Raw genomic sequence first — 24,122 nt, forward strand, 5'->3', positions numbered from 1 at the left:
TAACTGTTCCAAGAAAATACTTTTTTTCTCCTAGAAAACAGAAAAGCTGTTTCAAGTAATATTTTTCAGTGATATCTTATGGGTAGAACACCCATTCAGTGTTCAGTTGGTGTGAAAAATATATCGAGAATACAAATGGACTAGCACTGATACTGCTTGGAGAAGCAGTGCGATTGTGGAAGAAAGAAGGAAACTTCGGAATGTTTAAGAACTTAAAAATTTAGCAATTGAAGGAAGAAAAAATGCAAGTCTTAAACTAGAATTTAATGCAAAGTTTGAGGAGAATGTAGAGTCATGGAAGTACTGAAAGGTCAAATGAGTTTGGTAATTCATAAATGAAGGAGCTAAGACATTTTTAAGAGGACTGACATGAGTCAGAGGTGAAATTAATGGAAGGGATATAAATTTGTAATGTGACAGGAAAAAGTGCAAAGAGGAGCAAAATTTAAATTTTGATTAGCCATTTCACATCGATAGTTAATTTATGGAGAAGTCAAGGATAGCCAAGAAGGAGCTTTAGAAGAGTCTGCAGAATGTCTTCAAGATATCTAGTTCTCAGTAGAAATACTGAGTGATTTTTTTAAAAAAAACCTGTAGAATTAACAAAAACAAATCTGTTTGATTATGTATTTCTGTCTCACTTCATTCTTTGCTATACTGCAAGTGTATATACCATCTCTTACAGTTGCCGTGGAAAGTAATATGGCTTCACATCTGTTTGTCCACTTTAGCACAAAATGAGTCAGTGAAAACACTTCTAAACATACACTCTTACCTTCATGCTCTGCTGTCAAGCATCACATGTTTAGAAAAAAAAAAAGAGAGAGAGAGAGGGGGAGAGAGAGAGAGGGAGCGCTACCTCACTTCACACTTCACCATGCAGTAAGTGATTATAGTTTCCCATGTCCACTAACAACTGGGTAACAACTTTTGGTTCTCAGGTAGCTGACTCGCAACAAATAGAAATGTGGATGCTGTATGTTACACCTTTCTTGAAAAAAGTGTGTGTGGGGGGAACTCTGAGATAATTGTTATCTACATGGTTCTCATAGAATTTTTCCTCAGGAATGTTATATGTCAGTTACTGCAGTTTGTTGGAATGATCTGGGGTATTTTGGTATTTAGAATACTAAAGGAAAGAGAGTCAGGGAAGAAACAGCCACTTGGGGGGATCAGCTTCCTGCTATTACTGTGACTTCTCCATCAAAGAAATAACGTGCAGACTGAAGCAGAAGTATTTCTGTGTATCAAAATCTTGGTTTTTTTTCAATGCAGAATATCAAGTTACTGATAGACTAAGGTGATGAGGAGTAAATAGACTGAAAAGTGGAAGGCGATCTCTGCCTTTTAGATGTCATACTTGGGAAACCATTGATTCCTGAAGGGACAGGAAGATAAGAAGATAGATAGTATAAAAATAGTATATTGCAACTACCTTTTATCCAGAAAAAAAAAGCAAAACTTTCAATGTTTCTGTATGAGTCATGTTTTCTAACCACTTCTTTGTTTCCTCTGCATCTTTTTTCAGTTTGTCCGCTGCTTTTTGAAATGCTGTCTATAAAACTTGGTCCAAGAAATACTTGTTTGTAAAACTTAGTTGAGACCTGATTAGTTCTGCTAAGATGGTATAGTTGACTTTTAATTTTGTTCATCAGACTTTTGCTAATTATACTGTAAAATTATTTGTCTTTTTTTCTAACAGCATCACATTCTGATTTAGGATGTTTTGTTGAACAGTGTAATTCTCAGTTCTTTTTTGCAGGATTATGTTAATTCTACAATCCATGATTTTTGTGCTCAGTGCCACCTGGGACTTTAAAAGTATTAGTATCTGTTTCCTGAATATAGAAAATATTGACTTGTACATGGCCCAGGATTAGTGCCTGTAAAAAATTCTGTTGAATTGCCATCCAGTTTGGTTACAGGCTGTTTATAATTACTAGTCTATGATATTTAAATCATTTATGCACCTTACAAAAACTTTCACTGTACTTCCTTAGTGTACTATAATTTTGCGTGGAACACTTAAGAACTAGCATTACATGTGCTCTGTATTCCCTTCCTACAAGACACGCATTTTGTCAAAAAAGAAATGATTTCTTTTAATCTAAGATGCAGGTTTGATGAGACTTTGTCTAGCAAAATTATTATTTACTGCTACTCCTAACTGTTACTTTTGAGGTCCTTGCATATTGGTTCTTCACTAGCCTCAAGAATATTTCAATCAAGCATTAAGCGTGTAGTATTTCTAACCCCCTTTTTCAAAGGGTTTTATAAAGTGAGCCTGGTGCTATCTGGAAACAAAAGCCTGTATATATGATGATGGAAATTTTCTTTCATCTAAATCTCCAAATCCACAGCTAAAAAGAAGTGTAAGCCTTGTCTGAATTCGCACATAGTATCATGCGACAGCAGTGGTGGTGTTTGGGACCTGACAATCCATGCTTCATTCATTTAGTGGTGTTTACCTTGGACTACCCGCAACTCAAAGACTGAATGCGTTTCGCTGTGAGAGCACATTAGGTGCCCATCTTCATATTTAGTTTCATTGGACAGGTATTCATATTGTGCTTTGAAATCACTCTGATGCAAACTAAAGTGCAGTTAGGTGCGAGTAATCAGAAGATTGTCCAAAGAGCTCACCCCTAATGAAATGCTGATGTGTAACTGCTGTGGGTACGTGCTCCAAGTAAGGAATCTTAGAATACCAAGTTCCTAGCTTTGTGGGAAATCAGGTTCAGGTCCCCAAGATCACCAGTAGAAGTCTTCCGGCTTCATGTTACAAAAATTTATCAGCTAATGTACCGTGAAGAAAATATGTTGAGGAAATCCCAACATTTTATTGTGTAGAGTGTCTTTTTGCTGTTCTTTTCTTCACTGAACTGTGGATGAGAGCTTAAGTGTTTGTTAGAGTGATCCACAGAAAGATGGTGTCATGTAAACAAGTAGTAAAGATAAATTGCAAAAACGTTCACATTTCTGAGAAGGCCTCAAAGCATTGTTAACACAAATCTAGCTTAATCTGCTTTTCCTGCTCTTTGGAGAGGAATGGTGCAAAATAGTTTTGACACAAACCATTTAAATGGATGTATGTTTTTATTCCCCACCTACTGGGATGTTCCAGAAATACCTGATCATCTTTTCAGCAGACAGAATCTTCCATCGTATTTTATTCATTCATCTGTGTTTCAGAGAACTCACTGGTTTTATGCAAAAAAAGCCGTATGACATCAGAACAGCTTTCTATAAGGGTTGCACAACTTTCCTTTTATATCATGCTAGATTAACACTTTTAAATTATTTTGTTGTTCTCTGTGAAAAGGTAGATATTGAGCTTTTCCTGCAGTAATGATCAAAGCTGGTAACCTTGAGATCCTGATGTCCCTTTTTCAGTAGCAAAGGGGATTGGGAGGGGCTTTCTTTTCTTCTATATTTATAAAAAGGCTGAAAAAATTTGTATTTGGGAGTGGTACCTTTTTCAGAGTTTGTTAGCAGTAAGTAGAGTTTCCAGTCATACTAGTCTTATTTTTGATTCCAAAATCCCTTGTAATCACTTTGTGAAAATTTAAAAGAAAGAAGCCTTTTCAGTGCCAGTGTAAAGTTATGCATGCAATGTAGAGTTCTCTAAGAACAAAATGAAAAGTTTATTCCTAAGAGTTATTATATTTTTATTATTAAGTTGGATTATTTATATACGCTTGTAAAATGAGTAATGTATATATACATTCTGATGAGCTTAAATAAACATTATCTGGGTGAACTTTACAATAGAGAATTTTAGTATCTGTTTGAATATAAACATGCTGTAAAAGACTTCTAGATCATTGAATCCAATAGTATGGTATTACAAACCAAAACGTAATATAATGTCTTTCACTATGCTCTACCTTAAAAGTAGTTAGGAGTCCTATAGACATGCTTCAGCTGTTCCAGAGCGCAATTTCTCATGATTTTTACTTTCCACTTAAAGTAGTTACCTAGTCTAATTTAAATTAAGCAAAACTAATAGTTGATCGATATCTGTTAATTTTTTCCTGCCTGGCATTTAAAATAGTCATATAAACATTCACATCACTACATTAAAATATTAACTAATTCACATTTATTTCTTGATTGCCATCTTTTCTAGTTTCATTTCGTAATAGTGACTCTTATTCCTTCTAGTCATTGAATTAAAGCTTTTTCATATCAGTTCCACTTTGAGTTGCTCTTTTCTAAGTAAGGCTCCCATAATGGCATACGCAACTACAAATAAAGTCTTACAATCAGTAATTTTCTCTGCATAATGAAAATACTTCTGGGTTGTACACTCAAGGGGTTTTTTTTGCCTGTTTATGCTTGTATTAGCACTGTTGTTTACTGTTTATCTTTAATGATCAACAAAACTTCATATTCCTTTTCCTCTTGATCATTTTCAGATGATAAACTTCTGGGTCGTAGGAGAAGTTTTTCTTTTGACTCCTCAGTAAATGGTCTTACATGTTACACTATTGAACTCTAGTCATTTCTCCATGACTTTGTTATCCTTTACTGTGGTACTTGCAAAGAATTTAACTAGATTGATATTACTGCCTCTTCTAGGTTAATATAAAACTTGAGTAAAAATTGACTTTGCCATACTTTTTTGCTTATGCACTTTTAAGGATCATGCTTTCTGATGGTTGAAACTGGGTCTTGTGTCTCTAACAGTCTGGCAGTCACATTTTTATAATTATACGGCTCAGCACACTGATTCATAAATTATCTAAGTAAGACCATAAGTTAGTGACAAAGTCACTGATAATTGTTGGTGATTCTAAGTTATTCAGTACAGCAAAGATCAAGCTTACTGTGAAGAACTTCAGAACCTTACAAGACAGATGTATAGTTAAGCGTAAAACAGTATGTGACAGAAAACATCCAAGGTTTGCTTACGTAGTGATGGGCTATGAGCTGGCTAGTCAGTAATGGAATATTGGGCTTGTAACATATAATTCTATGAAAACATAAGCTTAGTGCTCAGTAGTGGTTAGAAGAGCATATTAGAAACTATTAGGAGTGGAATAGAGAATAGAACAGAGAATTGTGTCATTTAAACTCATGATATGGTTGTGTTTTTAATGTTACTCACGGTTCTGCTTTCCCGATCTCAAAAAAAGATAAGGCCTGGTATAAGCAAAGATGTAGAAAAGCAAGGGGTTATGGCTTGTGTAATTTCCAGCTGAATGATGCCCCTACTTCACTTTGCCTTTATTTTCATTGCTCTTTTTTTCTCATATTTTTCCTTCCCACAATTAGAGGTATATGGTTGGGAGGTAGACATCTAAGTTTTTGGATGATGCATAGAGAATTAAACGCTCAAAGGAGTAGTCAGTTAGGAATGTAGACGTGCTCTTTCTTATGTGAGAGAACTGAGATTTAGAATGACAGAAGGGCAGAAGTTACTTGTTTCTTTCATAATATATTCTTGATGCCAGATGTATTCATCCTTAGTGTTCTAACTACCATGTCAAACAAAGAAATAGTTTGTCAAAAGAAATAAAAATCGTATAGGACTTTTCAGGCCATTCCAATACTGTCAGCTGCTGAATAATTAAGGAATAAAAAAGCTACTGTGGTTCAGATTGTTTTTCCATTCATTGTCGTAGTATTACCACTGAGTCTTAAGGTCTAGACTCATGTTTTGCTAAATAGTCAAAGGTTATGCAAGTGTATTCCAAATATCAGTAGCAGCAGATCTGTCAAGGCAACAAGTATACACAGTTTTGAGCAAGCTCTCGCCATGAGTAGAGCACTTCAGAATGCCAGAGCTTATGATGTGGAAAAATACTGTGTAAATTTGTTTTGTTAGCTAAAGAAAATGTAATGGTAGTTACATTTATTAGAGGGTTCTGCAAGAGGGGGAGTTGTTTTTTACATGCTGCCTGTCTGTGTTTTTATAAGAGTCTTACAAAATTTAAACTAAATTGTAGTAGAAGTCATATTAAAGCAATTGAACGTGCGAGTGTAGCTAGAAGTAGCCTATTCTGACATTTCATTACATGTTACACTCTAAATCATTGATGTATGCCTTTTAATTTCATGTTTTATACGCAGAAAAAAAAAAACAAGCTCTTTCAACCAGTAAATGAATACTCTTGGAAGTTGCATAGCTATATTTGAATCTTATAAACTGACTACTTTCTCTATAATCCTTTGTTTATGAGCAGATTACTATGAATTTCTGAAGGGATAAGCTTGCTTAGAGAAAGCGCTGAACAATGTAAGGACTTAATTTTCCTTCACATAAAAATGATTTTTTTGATCTGAGTTTCCATTATTTGTAAAAAATTTCTTGTTCATTAATTTCTATATTGTTCAGAGAATAGTTAATTGCTGCTTTAGGTAGAGCAGAAGCATACTTAGCACAAACCAAGATGTTTGGGGAAAGAATGAAATTAAGGGAGGAAATACACTTTTTATTCCTTTAACATAGCACAGCAGCAAGCTCTTATCTCTTACAAACTTTAATATACACTATTTTGGTCATTATACATAGCTGATCATAACTGATTAGTAATTGGTCAGTAAATCTGATACATAAAATACATATATGAAATATGTATATGTATAAAGTATACAGAATTTCTTTCCATATTTTACAGGGTTTTGCGAATGAATTAAAGAGGACTTTTCTCCCTTTTAAGGCCAGTACAAGAATTTTTGTTGAGGTCAGTGAAGCAGCTTTGTATGTGTAATGAAAGTGTGGTGGGAAAGGGAGAAGTTTATAAAAAATACTTTACTAAGATGGTAGTATAGAAAGAATGAGGAAATAATGCATAAGATTTATTTACTCAAAGGAAAGTTGCTTTACTACATTGTTGTTTTTTTCTTTTTTTCTTTTTTTTTTAACAACAAAAAACACTTAGGAATAGAACCAAACGGTGAGATGAACATCTCCCTTTTAAAGGTGTTTGCATAACTGTCAGTAAAAATGCTAGAAGAATACCAAAAACTTCTTGCAGAAATCTAGTTAGTTATTAGACGATCTAAAATAACCGGCAGTCGTTCATGTATGTAATATTGTATCTGAGTGGATCCGTGTAGTTTCATTGGCTATAGAAATTATTGCATAAGTCTTTTCTGCTTTCAGAATTACTCTATTGCCCACTACTTTGCTTGTGGTTGAGTGGAAGGAGGACCACAATGATTGTGGTTGTAGAAACAAAACCTTTCCTGGTGTGATTTACTTCCATTTTCTTCAGTTATCTCAACTTGTGTTTCCTTGGCACATACGAATGACAAAATATATTTCATATTTTATAACAAAGATGATGTACATAAATTCAGTTATCTCAAAAATTTGATTTCTGTAGTCATGGAAAACAAGCATTTATGAAAACATACCTGGCATTTTTGCCATCTCATTCACCATCTTGCCCAAAGAATTGTTTCCGTCTTGATCTGTGTTCTGCTTCTTTATTTGCATTACGCTGCTTTCTGTGGAGGTCACGTGAGCAGAGAGGAGAGGGAACAAAAAGCAGTACAAAAAGAGTACTGAAGTCTGAAGTGAGCAGTGTAGCTTAAGTAAAAAACAGTGTTAATGAAGCTGTGGGTCACAGTGAATGTTGGTAGACCTGAGATGATTATACAGGCCTTCAGCTGGTTCTGTATTCCTCTGAACCTTGTAAAACTAGATAGTCTTATTGCCATGAATGCTAACCTAACATTTACCTCAATATAAAATCAACAGATGATGCAATGTAAAGTCAGAGAAATATTTACGGCTCTTTTCATGGATAGTATTTTGTCCTTTGAGCTGGTAGGTTCCTTGAATGAAAGGCAAGGCATTCTAAAGGTTTGGTTTCCTTGGCACATATGGATGAGGACGATATATTACACGTTCTGTAACAAAGGGAGGTGCATAACAAAATGTTACATGTTTTGTAGCAAAGATTTTAACTCTGGTTATCAGGAAATTGTATAAAATAGCATAATCAGCCACTATTATTCGGGAGTAATACTTAGAAAATTTATAAAGACATTTTAAAGTTTGAGGTATGGATTTTTAAATTTACTTCTTTAATCACCGGTCATATTTTATTGGGCTTGTGTTTGCCAAGAAAAAATCTATAGTGTTGATCTTTAATTTAGCCAGAGAGGTTCATTAGAAATTTATATTTTCAGTTTTGTTTTGGACTGGATTGAACATACCTGCTATGGAAGGTGTCTAATACAGTGAGGTTTTTTCTATATTCTATGGAACTGATCTTTGCTTTTTTGATTAAATAATTATATCTTCTCTTTTAATTAAATAGCTTTTGGTGCCTGGATTAAGTGGGACATGAAGGGCAAAGGCAACATCACTTTATGGCAGGGTGAGAAAGAGAGGAAGTTTGTTGGAAGCTACCAGAAAACAATTAGAGCAGGAAATAACTTATTTCCTAACGGTGTGATTAGGAAGCAATGAAACGGAGGTGGAAAAAAGGCAATTGACCAAAGGAGGCAGAGAAGCAGTGTACTCGCCTTTGCTTTACTAGTCTTGCCAATGCAAGATGTTTGGTGCTGTAGAGGCTAATATAAAAAGCTGGGTTTTTTCTCTTCAGATTTTATGGAGAAGAAGTATTTAACTTTTGGAATATATGAATGCCTTTTAATTGTTCCCAAATTTTAAGGGGGAAAACATGATGAGTAAAACTTTGTTAATTTGTAAATACTTAGAGGCATGTCTGTAATTGTAACATGCTGAATAAAATTATGGTTATACCCTCCAAATTTGAAAATAGGAACTTACTTGATTCTATGGAAATTGGTTTTTACGTATACTTCTTCCTAGTTTTTCAGGTCTTTGTTAATCAGTGACTGAGATTAGATTTTGTAATTTTGTGGTACAAAAGCCAATGTAGGCTGAACTGTTACTTCTTAAATAGATATATGGGCTTTTCCCAGAGCTGTAAATAGTAGTTTTTATAAAGCTGGGAATATAATGACAAAACTTCTTTGTCAGTCAGCAATTTAATAGATGTTGAAAATCTTCATTTATTTTTTGTTTGCAAACATAAAGACTGTGGCAATTCCCATTTGCCAAAGGTCATTTAAATGTTTTGGAGAATATGCAGACCTGGTTTTGAGAGGGAGTTTACACTGCAACAGAGTAACGCTCATAACCATTTCTAGTTAAGGTGCTGGAAGTTCCAGAGAGTTACAAACAGAATATCGTATCATTTATTCCTAGGTCCGTGGTTTGTATCTGCCCCAGAGCAGCTGTAAATGAAAATCACAACTATCTGACAATTGTTCAGTGACCTCGGTGAAGTGAGTCAGTGATACCAAACCAGGTCTAGCATCAGTACAGCTGGTGCTTATTGGCATGTATATTGGCAATCAGTAGAGTTGCTGAGTCAAAGTGCCAGGTTGGTTTGATTTGCATTGACAAATTTATCCTGTTACCATCCATCTTCCTCCCCCCCCCCCCCCCCCCCCAAAAAAAAAAAAAAAAAAAATCTATGAAAGCTGTGAAGGGTGTTGTCTGCTTTTGACATTCTCAGACTATAATCTCCTAAACTGTTTTAACTTTCTGCATGCCTATATTCAAGTCATTCGTTATTAAACCCTATAAATCTTCGCCATTTATAAGTTGGGACTAAAAGCACTTCATAACTGTTTAATATTTCTAAAATGTTTGAATATTTGAAGTGGTGTTCAAGTACTAATTCTAAGTATTTATTCTTAAGCAAGGCAATTGGATTTGGTTAGATTTTGGTCATTAGCTTCAAAGAATGTTTACAATACTTGAATTACTTTCTAGCTTTGTGATGCTTTTGTAGTCTTGATAGCTTCTTTGGTATCCCCAGGATCACTCATCCAATCCTAGTCTGTAATGTTTCTATTGGAGCAATGCTATGAGAAAAACCTTGCAAATAGTTAAAAAGACTCAAGGATAAGGGAGAGAGAAAAACAGTACTGCAAAGGATAACCAGCTCCAGCTAAATAACCTTGATGAAACCACAGCACTTTGAAGAATGTGAGAGGTAGGCAAGACAAAAACAGGAGAATAATCCAGAAGCGACCTTAGGTTCATTAAGGCTTATTAACATATTAAACTACACACCCCTAAATGAATAATGAGATGGAAATGACATGATAATGATATGTTACCGCCTCTTCTTCGCTTCCTATGCTAATTAACAGGAATGTGAAAGCGCAAGTGATTACCTGATGTAATGAAATTGTAACCAATAGAAAGATTTGTATAAAGTACTCCCCGAAAAGTGTGTATAAATAAAGAATGAGGGGGGAGGAGATGTGCTAGCTTTGTGGATTTACCCACCTAGCACCCATCTCTGTGCAGAAATGAAATAAACAAACATCTCGACCTCGTGTGTCTGTTGGTTGCTTGCACACCGGGTAACAGAACTCAGATTTTGGACAACATTTCCATATCCTCTCTCCTCTCAGGCTTTTCTGAACTATAAACCAGGCTATTTCATTTAATGCTTTGGGATGTTCCCTAAGTCACTGGTTTGCCTTTCTTGACTTCTCTGCTAAGTACTGTTTTTGCAATATATTAATACAGGAGGGGATTATGGATAGATTTTCACACTAGATAAATACGATCATTTCTGCATATCTGGGGCAACAGAAGGCATGTGACTCTAGGAAGTAAACGTATTTAGCAGAGGGTTCATAATTTTTTATTATTTGATCGTTTATTTGAGGCTATTTTGGAAAACAAGACAGTTTAAATTAAACATTTTTGGAGAAAATCATGTGCTTAACAGGCAGTTATTATTTGAACATAGACAGAAAGGGGAAGAGTTTTATTATGTTCTAATAAAATATTCTGAATGCTCGGTAAAATATTTTTCTTTGATTAAATATATCATTCTCATAATCAACTAGATTCATCCACGTCATCATTATCATCATTACAATCCTATGAAAAACAGTTGAGATTCATTATATACAGTTTCTGTATGCAGGCTATATTTTCACACAGGTGAAAAACTGACATCAAAATGTCAACCTGTTTTTTTGTTGTGGTTTTTTTTTTTTTTTTTTTTTTTTTTTAAATCTCCAACCTTTTCTATTTGCAAAGTTCAAAACATTTTCCAGCTGAGGGATACCTAACCCAAATAGTAAATTTCAATTTCAGATAGACTTGTTTATTCTTTTTATAATTACCTTTTCCTGATCGCAAAGTGTTGGCAGACCATAAAATAAAGGCCACTGTCTTAAACATCTCAAGCATCCATTTATTTATGATTTGCTTAAGAAACATAATCAAGTTTCTAGCAGGTCATAAGGATATAGATCAAAATAATTTTTCATAATGATTGGTAGCAGAATACTGCACTAGTTCATAGCCCCCAACATGGAATACTGTCTGGTAGGGGAACTAGACAACAGTAATTTAGGATTTTTTTTTTCCAATTCTTATTTATTTTTCTCTGCCACATACAGTAGTGTAAAGTTCATTCATTTATGCAAGTTATGAAATAGAAAAACTGCAGTTGGACAAAGAGAAATGGGTTTTCAATCAAATTCCTCTCATATTGAGGAGAAGAATAATCTCAAGCCTGTCACTACTAAGCTTCAGTAAAAGCAAATACATTGAGTGGATGATTGTACTTTTCAGGAACTGTCAATTCTTTTTCTTACTAAGCTGAATAGTTGCATTTAGTTTTGTACAGTACAGTAATGTGTATATGCGATCATGATAACCTTCATGAAATACATGTTTATTCCAGGTGTTTTTGCTAGAATGAACTATTTTAAATAAGTTGATTCATTTTACTGTAATGAGGATACCATTATACAGCTAAATATTCTTTCATGTATTTGAGTTTATATCATAATTTTTTTTAAATGGTGCATTTTTTCCCCTTTTTTCCCCTCATAGCATTTTTTTGTTTACTACAATTGGATGAGTGCAAAAATACCTCTGATTTTCTGTTCACACACTAATTTTAAAATGAAGCCACTGCAGTCAACTAAATTATGTCAAGGTATCTGTTGTGTCAATATTAAACTGATCAGAAAGTGGGATTTAAGATTTAAGCTGGTGTTTTGAAAAGGCGGTTGTCTCATTTCCAAAGTGACTAAAATGCTCAAGTGTCAAAAGGTATAAGCAGCTCTCCTTTTGTAGTTGGAACACTAAGGAATTACTCTCTCTGTTCCCTCTGTTGCCCATGAAACTTGGACACAATGATTAAAGTTAACCCAGCTGGCCTTGTAGTAGGTGAACATTAACCCATATGGCTGAAGAGCACTAATCCAAACCATTGTCGAAACTCAAATGCGGGGGCTCTTGCTTCTGTTTAGGGGCAGTAATATATTGTTTTTTTGCAGGTACTACTAAAACATTCAGCAGCATATTGGTTTACATTATAAATCGTTATGAGATTGTTGAGATTTTGACAGCCGGATCTAATAATCACTTAGTTATAGATCTCCTGATGCATAGACCATGATGAAAAGTACAGGCTTAGACACCAAGAAAGAGTTGGGGGACTTCGGAGGTGTGTTTCTTCCACTCTGTTGCCTCCTCACTTTCCCTTTTCAGCACAGGCATTTTAAGCAAGAACTACCTTAAAGCTAAGTATGAAAAATAATAAACTCAAAATTGCATATGACATTCCGCCCCCTCCAGTAATTAGGTGGCTGTGTCAGAACTGCACAGAAATATTTGATCTGCTCATGGTCCGGTGCACCTAATCTTGCCCAACTGTTGTTGAAACAATAAATACCACAAAAATAAGTGTTTGTTCAGTAGTAGGAACCTGAAATTTTCTCCTCTCAGATTAAGAATTAACCAAAAGGCTGTGCAGTCGTGGTCTATCTTGTCGGTTTTCCTTTGACTCTTAACAATCTTTGTTCTTTTCTGCATTTTGGCCTAACTTAGTTAAGAGCCCTACCAAGAGCAGTGGATACTCTAGTGGTTAGGACATTCCCTCTGGACAAGAAAGATGTCCCTTTGTATCCGTTCATGTTGAAGCAATGGAACTGAATTCCTGTTTCCCTTGAGTGGGTGCTCTACGTAGGCTGTTTTATAAAAGGTGGCTATAGGGCTGCCACAGGCTGTCATATGTGTACTTAAAACTTTATCTGAATGTGCTTTCACTGCATTTTGTTAAGACTCAGTTTTATGGTGTGCATTAGATGGGTTCTGAATTGCCTGTCAGATCGGCCTGATCTAGGAATTAGGCTTTGTTCTGTCAGTTATTTTGGATGTGAAGCAGCCTAGTCCTTGGCGAGCATTTGAAGAACTTTGAGGTCAGACTGGAAGGAAGTAAAAAGTAGCCACTGACAGTGGCTTGGATCAGTTTTGCATGTTGACTTATAAAAGCTACCTAACCTATTATTTTGAGTATAGCCTTGTTGCTTTTGAGTCATGTGAGCACTATTACCTAATTCCTACTATATAAATGGGAAGCACTGCACTATTACAAATAAAATTGAGACTATTCATTTGTGATTTTCTTACAGGAAACAGATTCAAGCTCTTCTAGGACAGTTTAGCCAGGCAGAGGCTTTGTTAATCTCATCTGGAGTTGAGCCAGGGACTCTAGATGGAGTTCTCCTGGATGCTGGCTGTTCCTCAATGCAGTTTGATACACCAGAAAGAGGTTTTTCCCTGCAGAAGGACGGTCCTTTGGACATGAGGATGGATAGTGACAGGTACCTGTTAATAAAATATTTCTCCTCAGAACTCCAAAAGCTATTGCTCAGCAAAACTCTGTGTATTTCATTTCGAGTTGAAGAATTCCCATCATAAAACTGCATCTAATTTTGCTCTAGTATGCTCTCTTTTGCCATGAAGCTTCTCTGGATTTTAATTCCTAGAACCTTGGTTATGTTCTCTTTCACCTCTCTGAAATACAGGAGAAGATATAGAGATGAGTAATTAAAACAATAACATTTTTTTTAATTATTAAAATTATTTTTGTAATGTATAGTATGTACAGTTATTGGGACAGCTTTTTAATGCAAGACTGAAGGATTTCTGATAACATTGAGGAGAGTAGAGAAACTGCCAAGTATGATGATTATGTTGACAAGTCACTGAGTTAAGAAAGTTAAGATTTGAGGTAGATTTCCTACACATTTTCCTATAGTGAGTTCCCCTAGAAAGATCATAGGCCTTTAAAGTTTAAAAATATATTTATTAACTAGAAGTTCTCACTTACGTGCCCTCGCTCTCCCACACTCACATTCTGGCACTCTCTCTTTTTCTCGCTTGCTCACGAACTCCTCCCCCCCCCCCCCCCCCTTATTGAGGAGTGACTATCTGAGACAGATTTTTTCACTCCTTTCCTTTAAAAGTTGAAGCTACTCCACCTTTTCCTGTTAGGTCCCTGTGAGATTTCTAGTCTTGGTTTCAGCATCTCCATGACTAACTGCATTGCAGTAAGCTCTCTACAGTCTTCTTTGGCCCCTAGAAGGCTTTTTGTTTGCTGCTTCTTCACTTTCAGAGACCTGTTTTCTCTGTTATTTCAGCAGTTTTTCAGACTCTTTGATCTACAGGCTCACAGCTCCTTACTGGGATCCCTTTTATTTTCTGCCACACTTACTATTTGTGGAAACTTCACTTAAGCACATTCAGTTGTTCCCTCAGGAAGGGAACAACCTCCCTCTTTTCTGGAATGGCCATCTAACCCAGTTACTTCTCTTTAACATGAATATAATGTAAAATTAAAACAAGAAGGAAAAAGATCTTGTCTTTGATACCTGTCAATTAAAATTAGAGAGCAACCTTGCTTTTAATGTAAGAGTATAATGTTGTCGTATGTGAACTTAGATTTTATAGTAAGCTTTCCTTGGCAGTATTATAAGCTTCCTTTCACATTGTGAAAAAAAACCATAACCTACTTAAGTCACAAATTAACAACTACTAGTAAATCTCATGTGTGCCTAAATTATCAGAATTGGTATGGAGTATATTCAAGAGGATGAAATGCAATAGTAGGATAATAATTTCTGTTTATGTAGGAATTTTCATCTTCAAGCAACCTAATAGAGGTTTGTACTTTTTACAAGAAAAAAAAGGAAGATCTTTGTTGTGTAGATAATAGTAATTGTGTAATGCATTATTAGGAAAATGAAAATTTCTCACCCAGTGTTTTGATGAACCTGTGGTCTTAAGAAATATCATTTGACCTTTCATTTTCACATAGAGCCTGTGGGAAACCTCAGTTATCGAGAAATTATTCAGAAGTCTTAACACATAACAAATTCCATGATACTCCCTTTTTCCAGTTTTGTATAAAAAGCTCAGATGATCCTATTGGGATTCAGCCCTCTGATTTCAAGAATCTGAACTTCGGGCTTGCATTTGTATCATAAGAATACATACATGTAATGATATCACAAGAACAAAGAATACCTGTGGCATAACAAAAGCCTACACTACAGTTGTTGCTATGATACTACTTGCCTCTGATTTCTAAGTTTTGTTATCTTTTGTGAGATACTGCAGGAGGGTAATAAATGGCTGAAAAATATTCTGCACATTCGTAGAAGAGAATTTATTAAGCAATAGATGATATGTTCTTTCCACATTATTAAACCTGCATATAATGTTCATAAAATACCTTGAATTCTTTCGGTAGCAAAGTGGCATAGATTAAAAAAATATGTATGTATGGTATGTAATATGTAATAGTTTTTAATAATTTTAATAGTTCTTTTCATTTGTCATATTAGGTCATTTGTATTCCCTCAAAAACAGTGTTTGAATATAAATTCTAATGCCTTGTAATAATAAGTAAATTATTTTCATAAACAATTACTTTTATAGCAGTAGATGTGAAAGAAAAGATCCTTGAGATTAGTTCTGAATAGAAACCAACATATTATGCAAGGTGACTAAAATGAACCTGTGAGGGACAGGTTTATATTCTGAAGCTGTCTAAAGAAAAATAGTCACACAGCATTTCCATTTTAAGGTGATACAGAGATATATTTATTCTTGTCAACTCATTAGGCATAGTTGTACTGTAATGCTTGGAAATACAAGCTAGTCTAATTAACGTTGAGGAACATAGTCCATCTAAAGTAGCAAGAAATAGGATTTATAAGGTGCAAGCTCTATCTGTTTTCATAGGGTTCCTGTCTCTTATTTAAAAACCTGAAAGGCACTTCTATGCAGTGTGTGTGTTTGACTCTGTGTCTCAATGCTATGAAGCTTCACCTCTTGTCAATGAAAACTGACGTCAGTGGACTAATTGGCTCTTCTTGTGCGTAGGTATCCTGACATGCCCACTGCTGCTGATGTTGTGAATGCTTTAGATCAACAGGCACTTGCGTCCATCCTGAGAACATACGGGGAGGAGAGGCACGCCAAGAAAATCGCTTCAGCCATCGTTCAGGCACGCAGCATATACCCCATCACCAGAACTCAGCAGCTTGCAAGCATTGTTGCAGGTACCCTCATTAATTCTTCACAGTGGCTGAGAGAGAAAAAATATTAATCCCCAAGGTCCCAGAGGGATCTATTTGTACTTGAAATCATGCAGGATCTAATCCTGCCTATTCTGCTCTGATGTCAGCTCTTTTGTTTTGTTTTTTTTTTTTTTTCATTTTGTAAGCTCCCACTTCTACTTTAGTTTGCCGATTAGTATAATAATAGATTTTACATGAAGCGATTTATTATTTGTGCCAACCAAGTTGAAACATAAAAAGACAGCAGCCTAGAGAATTCTTTATCCCAGCTATGGATAAGCCTTCAAATATCAGATAGGTCGTATGCTCTTAGTTTTAAAATTCTACTTTTTAATATTTTGAAGGGGATAGGGATGTACCACACCAGTTTACAATTACAAATGAAATCAAATTATTTCTTTCATTAAAGAACAAGAAAGCAAAAAGGATATATAGCTTGCTTCACTTCGTGAATGCCAATGAGTTCAGCCTGAAGTGCCTGTTGAAATACTTTATCTTACTTGCTCTTCACAAGAAAACTGCTTGAACAAAATGTAGTTAGGCGGAACAAGAACCTTCATGTTTGTGTTCTCGAGTAAAAATTTTAAAGGAGAAAAATGAGATACAAATACTCAATGTTATAACATACATTTTTTTCCCCCAAGAAATGAAAATTACTGAGTCTTGTCACAAATATGTCTAAATTGTTGACTCCTATGAATATAGACCTTAAAACTGGCTATCCACATTTAACATTTAGTAAAGAATAGTGTTAAAGTTGTATGTATGTCTTGAAGATCTTTAAAATTATTACTGTTTTCACAAAAATTTGTATTATCTAAACTGTAAATTTAATAGTAATTTATAATAAGTGATAATTAATAGAATAGTAATTGACAAATATGCTAGTAATTAATAACAAACCTTAGTAAGTTTGATAGGGACTTATTTTTAAAGACAAAAACAAAAGTTTTGGATTGTTCAGATTACCTCCAGCCCAGTTTAGCTGTTATGATAAAAGTACTTGAAGCAACTGCTTGCAATAGGAAGACTGTTGTGAATACAGTGTATGTGGGGAACAAATAATGTTGAATAACAAAGAGGTGAATCATTGTATGATCATTTAATGATACTTGACAAGTTACACTTTTAAAATAATCGTTGTTATCAACTTTACTAGTTAATAATTCGGGGAGTTTTGTCACATATATCTCATGCTCTTTGGAAGACGGTTAAATAAAGGTATACTATTACTAATGAATTTAAAGCAATCATATTGCTATGTTAAAGATACAATGTGTTATGTGCTGTAAAAAAAAGAAAAAGCAATAAAATAAATTCCAAATTAATTTTGCCCACTAACTTGAACTTGTAAATAAAAATGTTAGTGAGTATAAAAGACAGTGATCAAATATGCCTTCATGTTTAATGGGTTACATGTGGATCATCACCTAATGGTCACTTTAGATAACAAAGCTTTTTTTGTTCTCATTTTAAACCCTTACCTCTGTTTGAAGAGCAGTTTGATATGTGAATCAAGTATGCATGTACAGGGCACATCCGCCAATGTGATTGCTAAATACCTATGTTTTATATGTGCTTTTTCAAAGTATGCAAATAATTAAAACAAATTTAGATTGTTTTAATTGTTTCAGATTTAGAGCAGTACCTCTTTGGGTAGAATTTAATTTGATTCTTGAGTAAGGTGCACAAGGGTAGATCCTTACTAGTTTTTAGAATGATTATACCTTAAAAAAAACTCTAAATAATGGATAATTTTCAAATAAAAGAGGAAACAAACCACCAAGAATTGGTAACTATATATATTTTGTGTAATTCATCATCTCTTATCAATATATATTCTTCTGCAAAATAATACCCATGAAGGAATTGAGGTAAGCTAAAGTGCTAGACACCAACACCTGCAGAATTCCCTTGGTGGCCCAGCACAAAAATCTCAGACTAATTAAAGATTTCACCAGAGTAAAATCTATGACCCATTGTTTAAATATGAAATCCTTTAAAAAAAATTAAACGGAAAAATAAAATCTCGCATTTTAGATTTCACAGACTCTATATAAACATGATTTCTTCTCCAGAACAGAATCATTTTTTGTCCAGTGTAGGGGTGAGAAAAGAAATAAAAAGCCTAGCTAATGAAGCTATGTCTTTCTATCTCTTTTGCTATTGATTCTTCTTGCTGATCTGAGTATCTGATAATTCAGGTATAGCCATATTTGTTTCACAAGACACAGTTTATTATGGCTTCAGATTTTCTAAAATGCCAAACTTCTGTGTTAAGGTCCAGCCGATAACCAGAATCTGACTAAGTCCAAGCTAGGTTTGGACCAGCCCATAGAATGCCAGACTTCTGGTCTAAACAAAAAAATTAGAGGAAGTATTGTTCTTAGTAAATTGATAGGGAGGTAAGTGTGCAGGAAAAGAAAATATTTAAGCTTATAGAAAAATCAGAAATTTGTAACATTTTATTGGCAAGATAGAGAATTTTGAGATATAGTATGTTAAATTTATGAATAAATTTGTATTTCAGAGTTGCCTATAGCAGCTTGGGGCTAACTCAGATGTCCAAGTGATTTCTTTCAGCTTTGTGTTCCAGTTAAAGAAGATACTTTGTTCAAGTTCTTACATCTTTCTACATAGTGTGCCACTGAATGAATTCTTACAAAAAAAAAGTAAAGTGTCTGGCTTAATATCTTTTTCTGAATGCTATCCAAAAGGCTTCTGATCCATTTATATAAGCAGACTTTGTTGCTATGGAATTTGTAGTTTACTTTAAAGAAAAAAGAGGAGGGCTGTTCTTGTAGAATTAGTAAAACTTAAAAGTTTAACTGTGTCAACTATCTTGTAATCCTGATGTACTCAGATCTCAAAATCTTATCAGACGTCTCGTTTTTTATTCACTCCTGTGAACATCATCTCTTTCTGCAGCACAACCAAAACCCACTCACACTTTATATTTCTTTCAGCTAGCTATCTATAATGATAAATGCTCTGTAAATACTAGACATCAGTGGTTCTTAACTGAAGATTTTTGAATAGATGTGTGGAAGTCAATTAAGAAACACTTTCCAGTGGCCTTTGCTGTAGCTAGTTGAGTTCTGTTTGAAAGTGCTAGGCTTAACAGGATGTGCATTAAAACTGTTCAGCAAGATTAATTATTGAATGTGTTCAGTGTAACTTTAATATGCTTTTTCTGTATTTCTGATCATCTACTTTGATTTCTTTTCAGTTGGTAACATACTTTATCTCTTTCTTTGTGTTCAAAACTTAATTGTTCTCAGTGGCATTTAGATAGGTAATCTATTAGCAGGTTATTTTGAGATCATGTAATCATTTGGCCTTGACAGAAACTGATGATGAGCTATTAAAGAAATCTGAAGTTTAAGAAGAACGAGTGAGTTAAGCTACTCTCATCCAGATCTGTCCACATTTTATAGACTTTAATTATCAGTTTGAAATTTGTAATATTGCCTGAATTTCAGATGGGTGGGAATTAACACTGTGCTAAGGGAGCCTAGACAAAAGGACATCAGTTGCGTCAGAGAACCTTATTAAATGCAATGCTAATACAACAGACGGATTCCTGCAAACAGGTGCAAGATCTGAATTAATTTTTAAATTCTCCCACTCTCCTACACTCTAGGGACTTTAATAGTTCATATTGACAGGCACAGCACGTTGCTAATTTCATTCACAAGCTTAAAAAATTCAATACCTTTTAACACATAAATTTATTAGATTTTTTTTATAAAAGTGTAAGTAACATGAGGATATCCCAAAACTAAAAATGATAATTTATCTCTCTGGGATTTCAAACTAGTCATCTAGCCAGAAGCGTGGTGTTTTTATGAATGAAATCCATTTTACAAGCTTCCCATACAGATTTTTTTATATTATTGTACAGCCCATTACCAGGAAGGATTTTCTTTTAGTTTCATGATAATTGGAAGGAGCTGGGGGAGGGATTTGTTTCCTTAGCAGAAAGCACAAACAGGTTATTATTTAACTATATTAGGATTAACAGTGGGACAGAAAAATTTTTCACTCTACAGATCCATAGATTCATAGCTCAGTACATAAATCTGTAGATCCATAGATCAAATCTGTCTGCTCTAAAAAGAAAAAGGCTGGTGTGACAAAAATCACAATGAGAGGTTATATTTATTACATATTAGTGATCTTTGAAGACAGACCAATAGGTCACTGGACTTCAATATGGTTTGGTTTGGGGTTTAAAAGTGGGATTTTAGCTACATAAAGCTGTAAAGTGTTACCGTGAATATTAGTATTCTGTACTGCTCTATATGACCTGCAGTGCTATTTGTTCATATTCATCTGAGACATACAAGACTATTATAGTTACAGAATGTATTTGGGTTTTAATTTATTTATTTTTATTCAACATATGACATAAATCTGTATCCTAAGGATTCAGTTTTCAAAATTAACTCTTACTTTACAGATATTTCAAAGCACAGTTAATTGCATTCTACAATGGCCATGCATTTAGAAGAACCTTCCAAAGACATTTTAATGTTCTAGTCATCCTGGTAGCCTGAGCATCTTATTTTATTAGTCCATTCAGTGGACAAATGCTATTCATTTGTCAATTGCAATTGCAAAAGCACTGCATGGTGTTCATGGTCATACTGTAAAAAACCTGATCAGGTATCACTGTGTCATGTCTATTTAGATTTTTACAAAAGCAGTTTTGAAATAGAGCAGACCTTTATATTCTTAGTTCAGATAAGTGAAAGATATTTTGATGACATAGAAGATAAAGCTTTCTGTAGTTGACTAAAATTCCAGTACAATGGGCTATGGAAATTAAAATAAAAAGATCTCATTCTAGGCTTCTGTTTTTATGGGTTGGTTCCCAAAAATAGACACAGATTTGTACCCAGATTTCATCCTACCCTCTCGTGGATTGGCTTCACTTTTATCTATGATGCTTTTGGACCATGAATACTCTCAGAACGTCAGGAATGGATCATCCCCAGAAAACCAGCAGTATTTATATATATATATATATATATATATATATATATATATATATATATATGGATATCAGTATTTAGACTGCTAATACATGATACTTAAGATTTCTGGTCCTGCTTTGAGAAGTGAACGCAAGCTCTGGATGGTAACATCCCAAAATTGAAAGTATAAAACCCATGTTAAAACTAAAGTCACAACTGTAAAATTTTCAGCAAATGGCAGGAGAAAGGAAGTGCCAGTGTAAAGCTAATAAAATAACACAGAATTGAAAAAACACTTTCTGTTTTCTAATCAGGTAACTTCCTAGTAGCTAATATTTTGTAAAAGAACAGTACTTCTTTCTAGTTTTTTCTATTTTCAGTAAGTGAAAACAAAGGGATGGACTTGGTTTTGGAAGGGGGGTAGAAGGGTGAGATACAGTTTCAGTATTTTAATTGTAGGCTTGCAAAAAGCAAGAAATAAGTTTGTGATATGAAATCTTTCACAAAAACAGTAGTTTCTCCTCTCAAGAAACCAATAACTTCTGTAAAGTTCAAAAATATACTCAGGTGTCAGATGTGATTTTTTTTTTCCAACAAATTCATACCCTGACACTTTCTGCTGTATAGACCTGCAGGAGAGCAACTGTGTCAATTGCATTTTGTAAATTTCTCAAAATATTTTTGTAAGCATTTGAAGGAAGGAAGACAAAGAGGTAAACAATGTTTATACCCACGCAAAGAGGCCTCTTTTAAGCTTTAAGTAATTAATTGAAAAGTATTTATCACCTAGTAAGAATTCTATTGATCTTACCTGCCTCTGAATTAATGCATAATAATCTAGAAGGCAGCATTTCAAATTTACACCTCCATCATACATTATATATAATTTTTTTTTGCCTCAAGAGCGAAATACCAACCACAGCTAAGAAATACTTGAACTATCATTGTCTATTCTGAGTTGTAAGGCACAGGATTTATCTAGCCCATCTCCCTTTTTTCCCCTTTACAGTTTCAACTATTGTTTTGCATTTTAGCTTTGTGAAGCATTTGAGGAAGCAATTTCTATGAATGGTCCTAGGAAAAAGCAACACCCAACTTAAGCCAGCTCAGTTTATTAGGGTTTACTTTCAGAATTCAGAGCAGGCAATAAAAATGTTTTATAAAGAAGGAAGTTCACTACTCTGGGTTCAGTCGTAAGTATACTTTTGTTTAAAGTAATCCTGCATGAGTGGATCAATATCTGGTTAGCAGTATAGGAATAAGAAAATATTAATGTTATACCTTTTAAAATTTGACAGGTGCTTTTCCAGCATCAACGTTGTATGCGCGAAAAGACTTGCTTCAGAGACCTACACATGTTGCTACTAAAACTTTCCAAGGGCTGCGAATATTTGTAAATGATGAGCTCCATGAACTCTTTATGGGGCTGAAGACAGCTGAGAAGTTTCTAAAACCTGGAGGTCGACTTGTAGCCCTTTCTTTCCATTCACTAGAAGATCGTATCATCAAACGATTTCTTCATGGAATAGACATGACAGAAAAGTACAATCTTGGCTCAAGGCAGAAGATAAGACAAAGTCTAAAAAATTGTTCCAAAGAAGAAGACACAGAAGAACTTCCCTGTGGAAAATCCAACTCAAAGTGGAATTTTATACAGAAAAAAGTTCTCACACCGCAGGCCAAGGATATTCAAACAAACCCAAGAGGGAGGTCTGCCAAGTTAAGAGCCGCTATTAAGCTTTAAAACAAAATGTTTGATAATAAAATTGTGTAATTTCATTTTCCAGAAAGATAACTGGATGGATAGTATCAGATTAAAAAGAAAATGAAAAAAAAAAAAAAAAAAAAAAAAAAAAGGCTGTTGTAAAATATTTCTTTCTTTCTTTTGTGCCTCTTTTTACTTGGAATGTAGTGTTATAAACAGGGCATGAAAAGGTAAAATATAGGTAGATGAGAGAATGTTAATGATTATACCAAAAAGACATCATCTTAAAAAGAACATTTACAGTATTTACAGTGTATTTACAGTATTTCCTTTAGATTTAACACAGAACTTGGACATTAACAGTCTAAATTGAGTAGCTGATTGAGATGCACATTTTTACAGGGATTGATTTAGCACAACTAAATCAAATGGCTAATTTAGTCTGGAGTAAGTTTAAAGTAACCTAAGAATTCACAATATGTAAAATTCTATCTCCCTATTGTAGGAATATTCCAAGAGCTAGTTCTTAAATAAATTAATACCAATATCTAATATTTTATCCAATAATTTGTATATTTTACCTCTGTTAATTAGTAAATATTTACCTTATCTAAGTGATCAACTAGTTATATAGTGCTTATGGCATCTAAATAATGAATGTATTTTGGGGAAAGAAAAGATGCTTAAAAAAATCACCATTTGTATGCAGACACTAAAAACAGCAACAATTGAAGGAAAGTTTGTAGTAGATAATATAGATCTATTCCTGTGACTTTAACTTCTGTGCATAGATCCTGTATGTGTTGATTCAGTTATAATTAAACCATCAAAAGGGGAGTTTTGTGGGTCTTGTGCAGTGTTCTCATTTGCTGGTGACGGTTTATTAAGAGTTGCTACTTAGGTAAGTAGTAATTATTTCTGAGTGGCCCACTGTAACACCAGGTTCCTATTTAGATGCTATTCTAACTGGTATAAATTGTAATTTGGGGTTTTTTTTGATAGAGCTAATTAATATTAAATGGATTTTGCTCAGAGTT

The 24,122-nt window shown here is 34.3% G+C and overlaps 1 protein-coding gene across 2 annotated transcripts in view; it reads left to right on the top strand.

Moving 5' to 3' along the window:
• METTL15 (methyltransferase 15, mitochondrial 12S rRNA N4-cytidine) overlaps positions 1 to 23,922 on the top strand; it is an 88,562-nt gene extending 64,640 nt beyond the window's left edge. For both annotated transcript variants that reach the window (XM_062576493.1, XM_062576494.1), the window contains exons 4-6: positions 13,447 to 13,638; positions 16,205 to 16,383; positions 22,679 to 23,922. In XM_062576493.1, the coding sequence (XP_062432477.1) occupies positions 13,447 to 13,638; positions 16,205 to 16,383; positions 22,679 to 23,124 (817 nt within the window). In that variant the 3' untranslated portion in view covers positions 23,125 to 23,922. The remainder of the gene's footprint in view (positions 1 to 13,446; positions 13,639 to 16,204; positions 16,384 to 22,678) is intronic.
• The last annotated feature ends 200 nt before the right edge of the window (positions 23,923 to 24,122 follow it).

This window comes from Rhea pennata, chromosome 5 (genome assembly GCF_028389875.1).
Source record: "Rhea pennata isolate bPtePen1 chromosome 5, bPtePen1.pri, whole genome shotgun sequence".
NCBI lineage: Eukaryota > Metazoa > Chordata > Aves > Rheiformes > Rheidae > Rhea > Rhea pennata.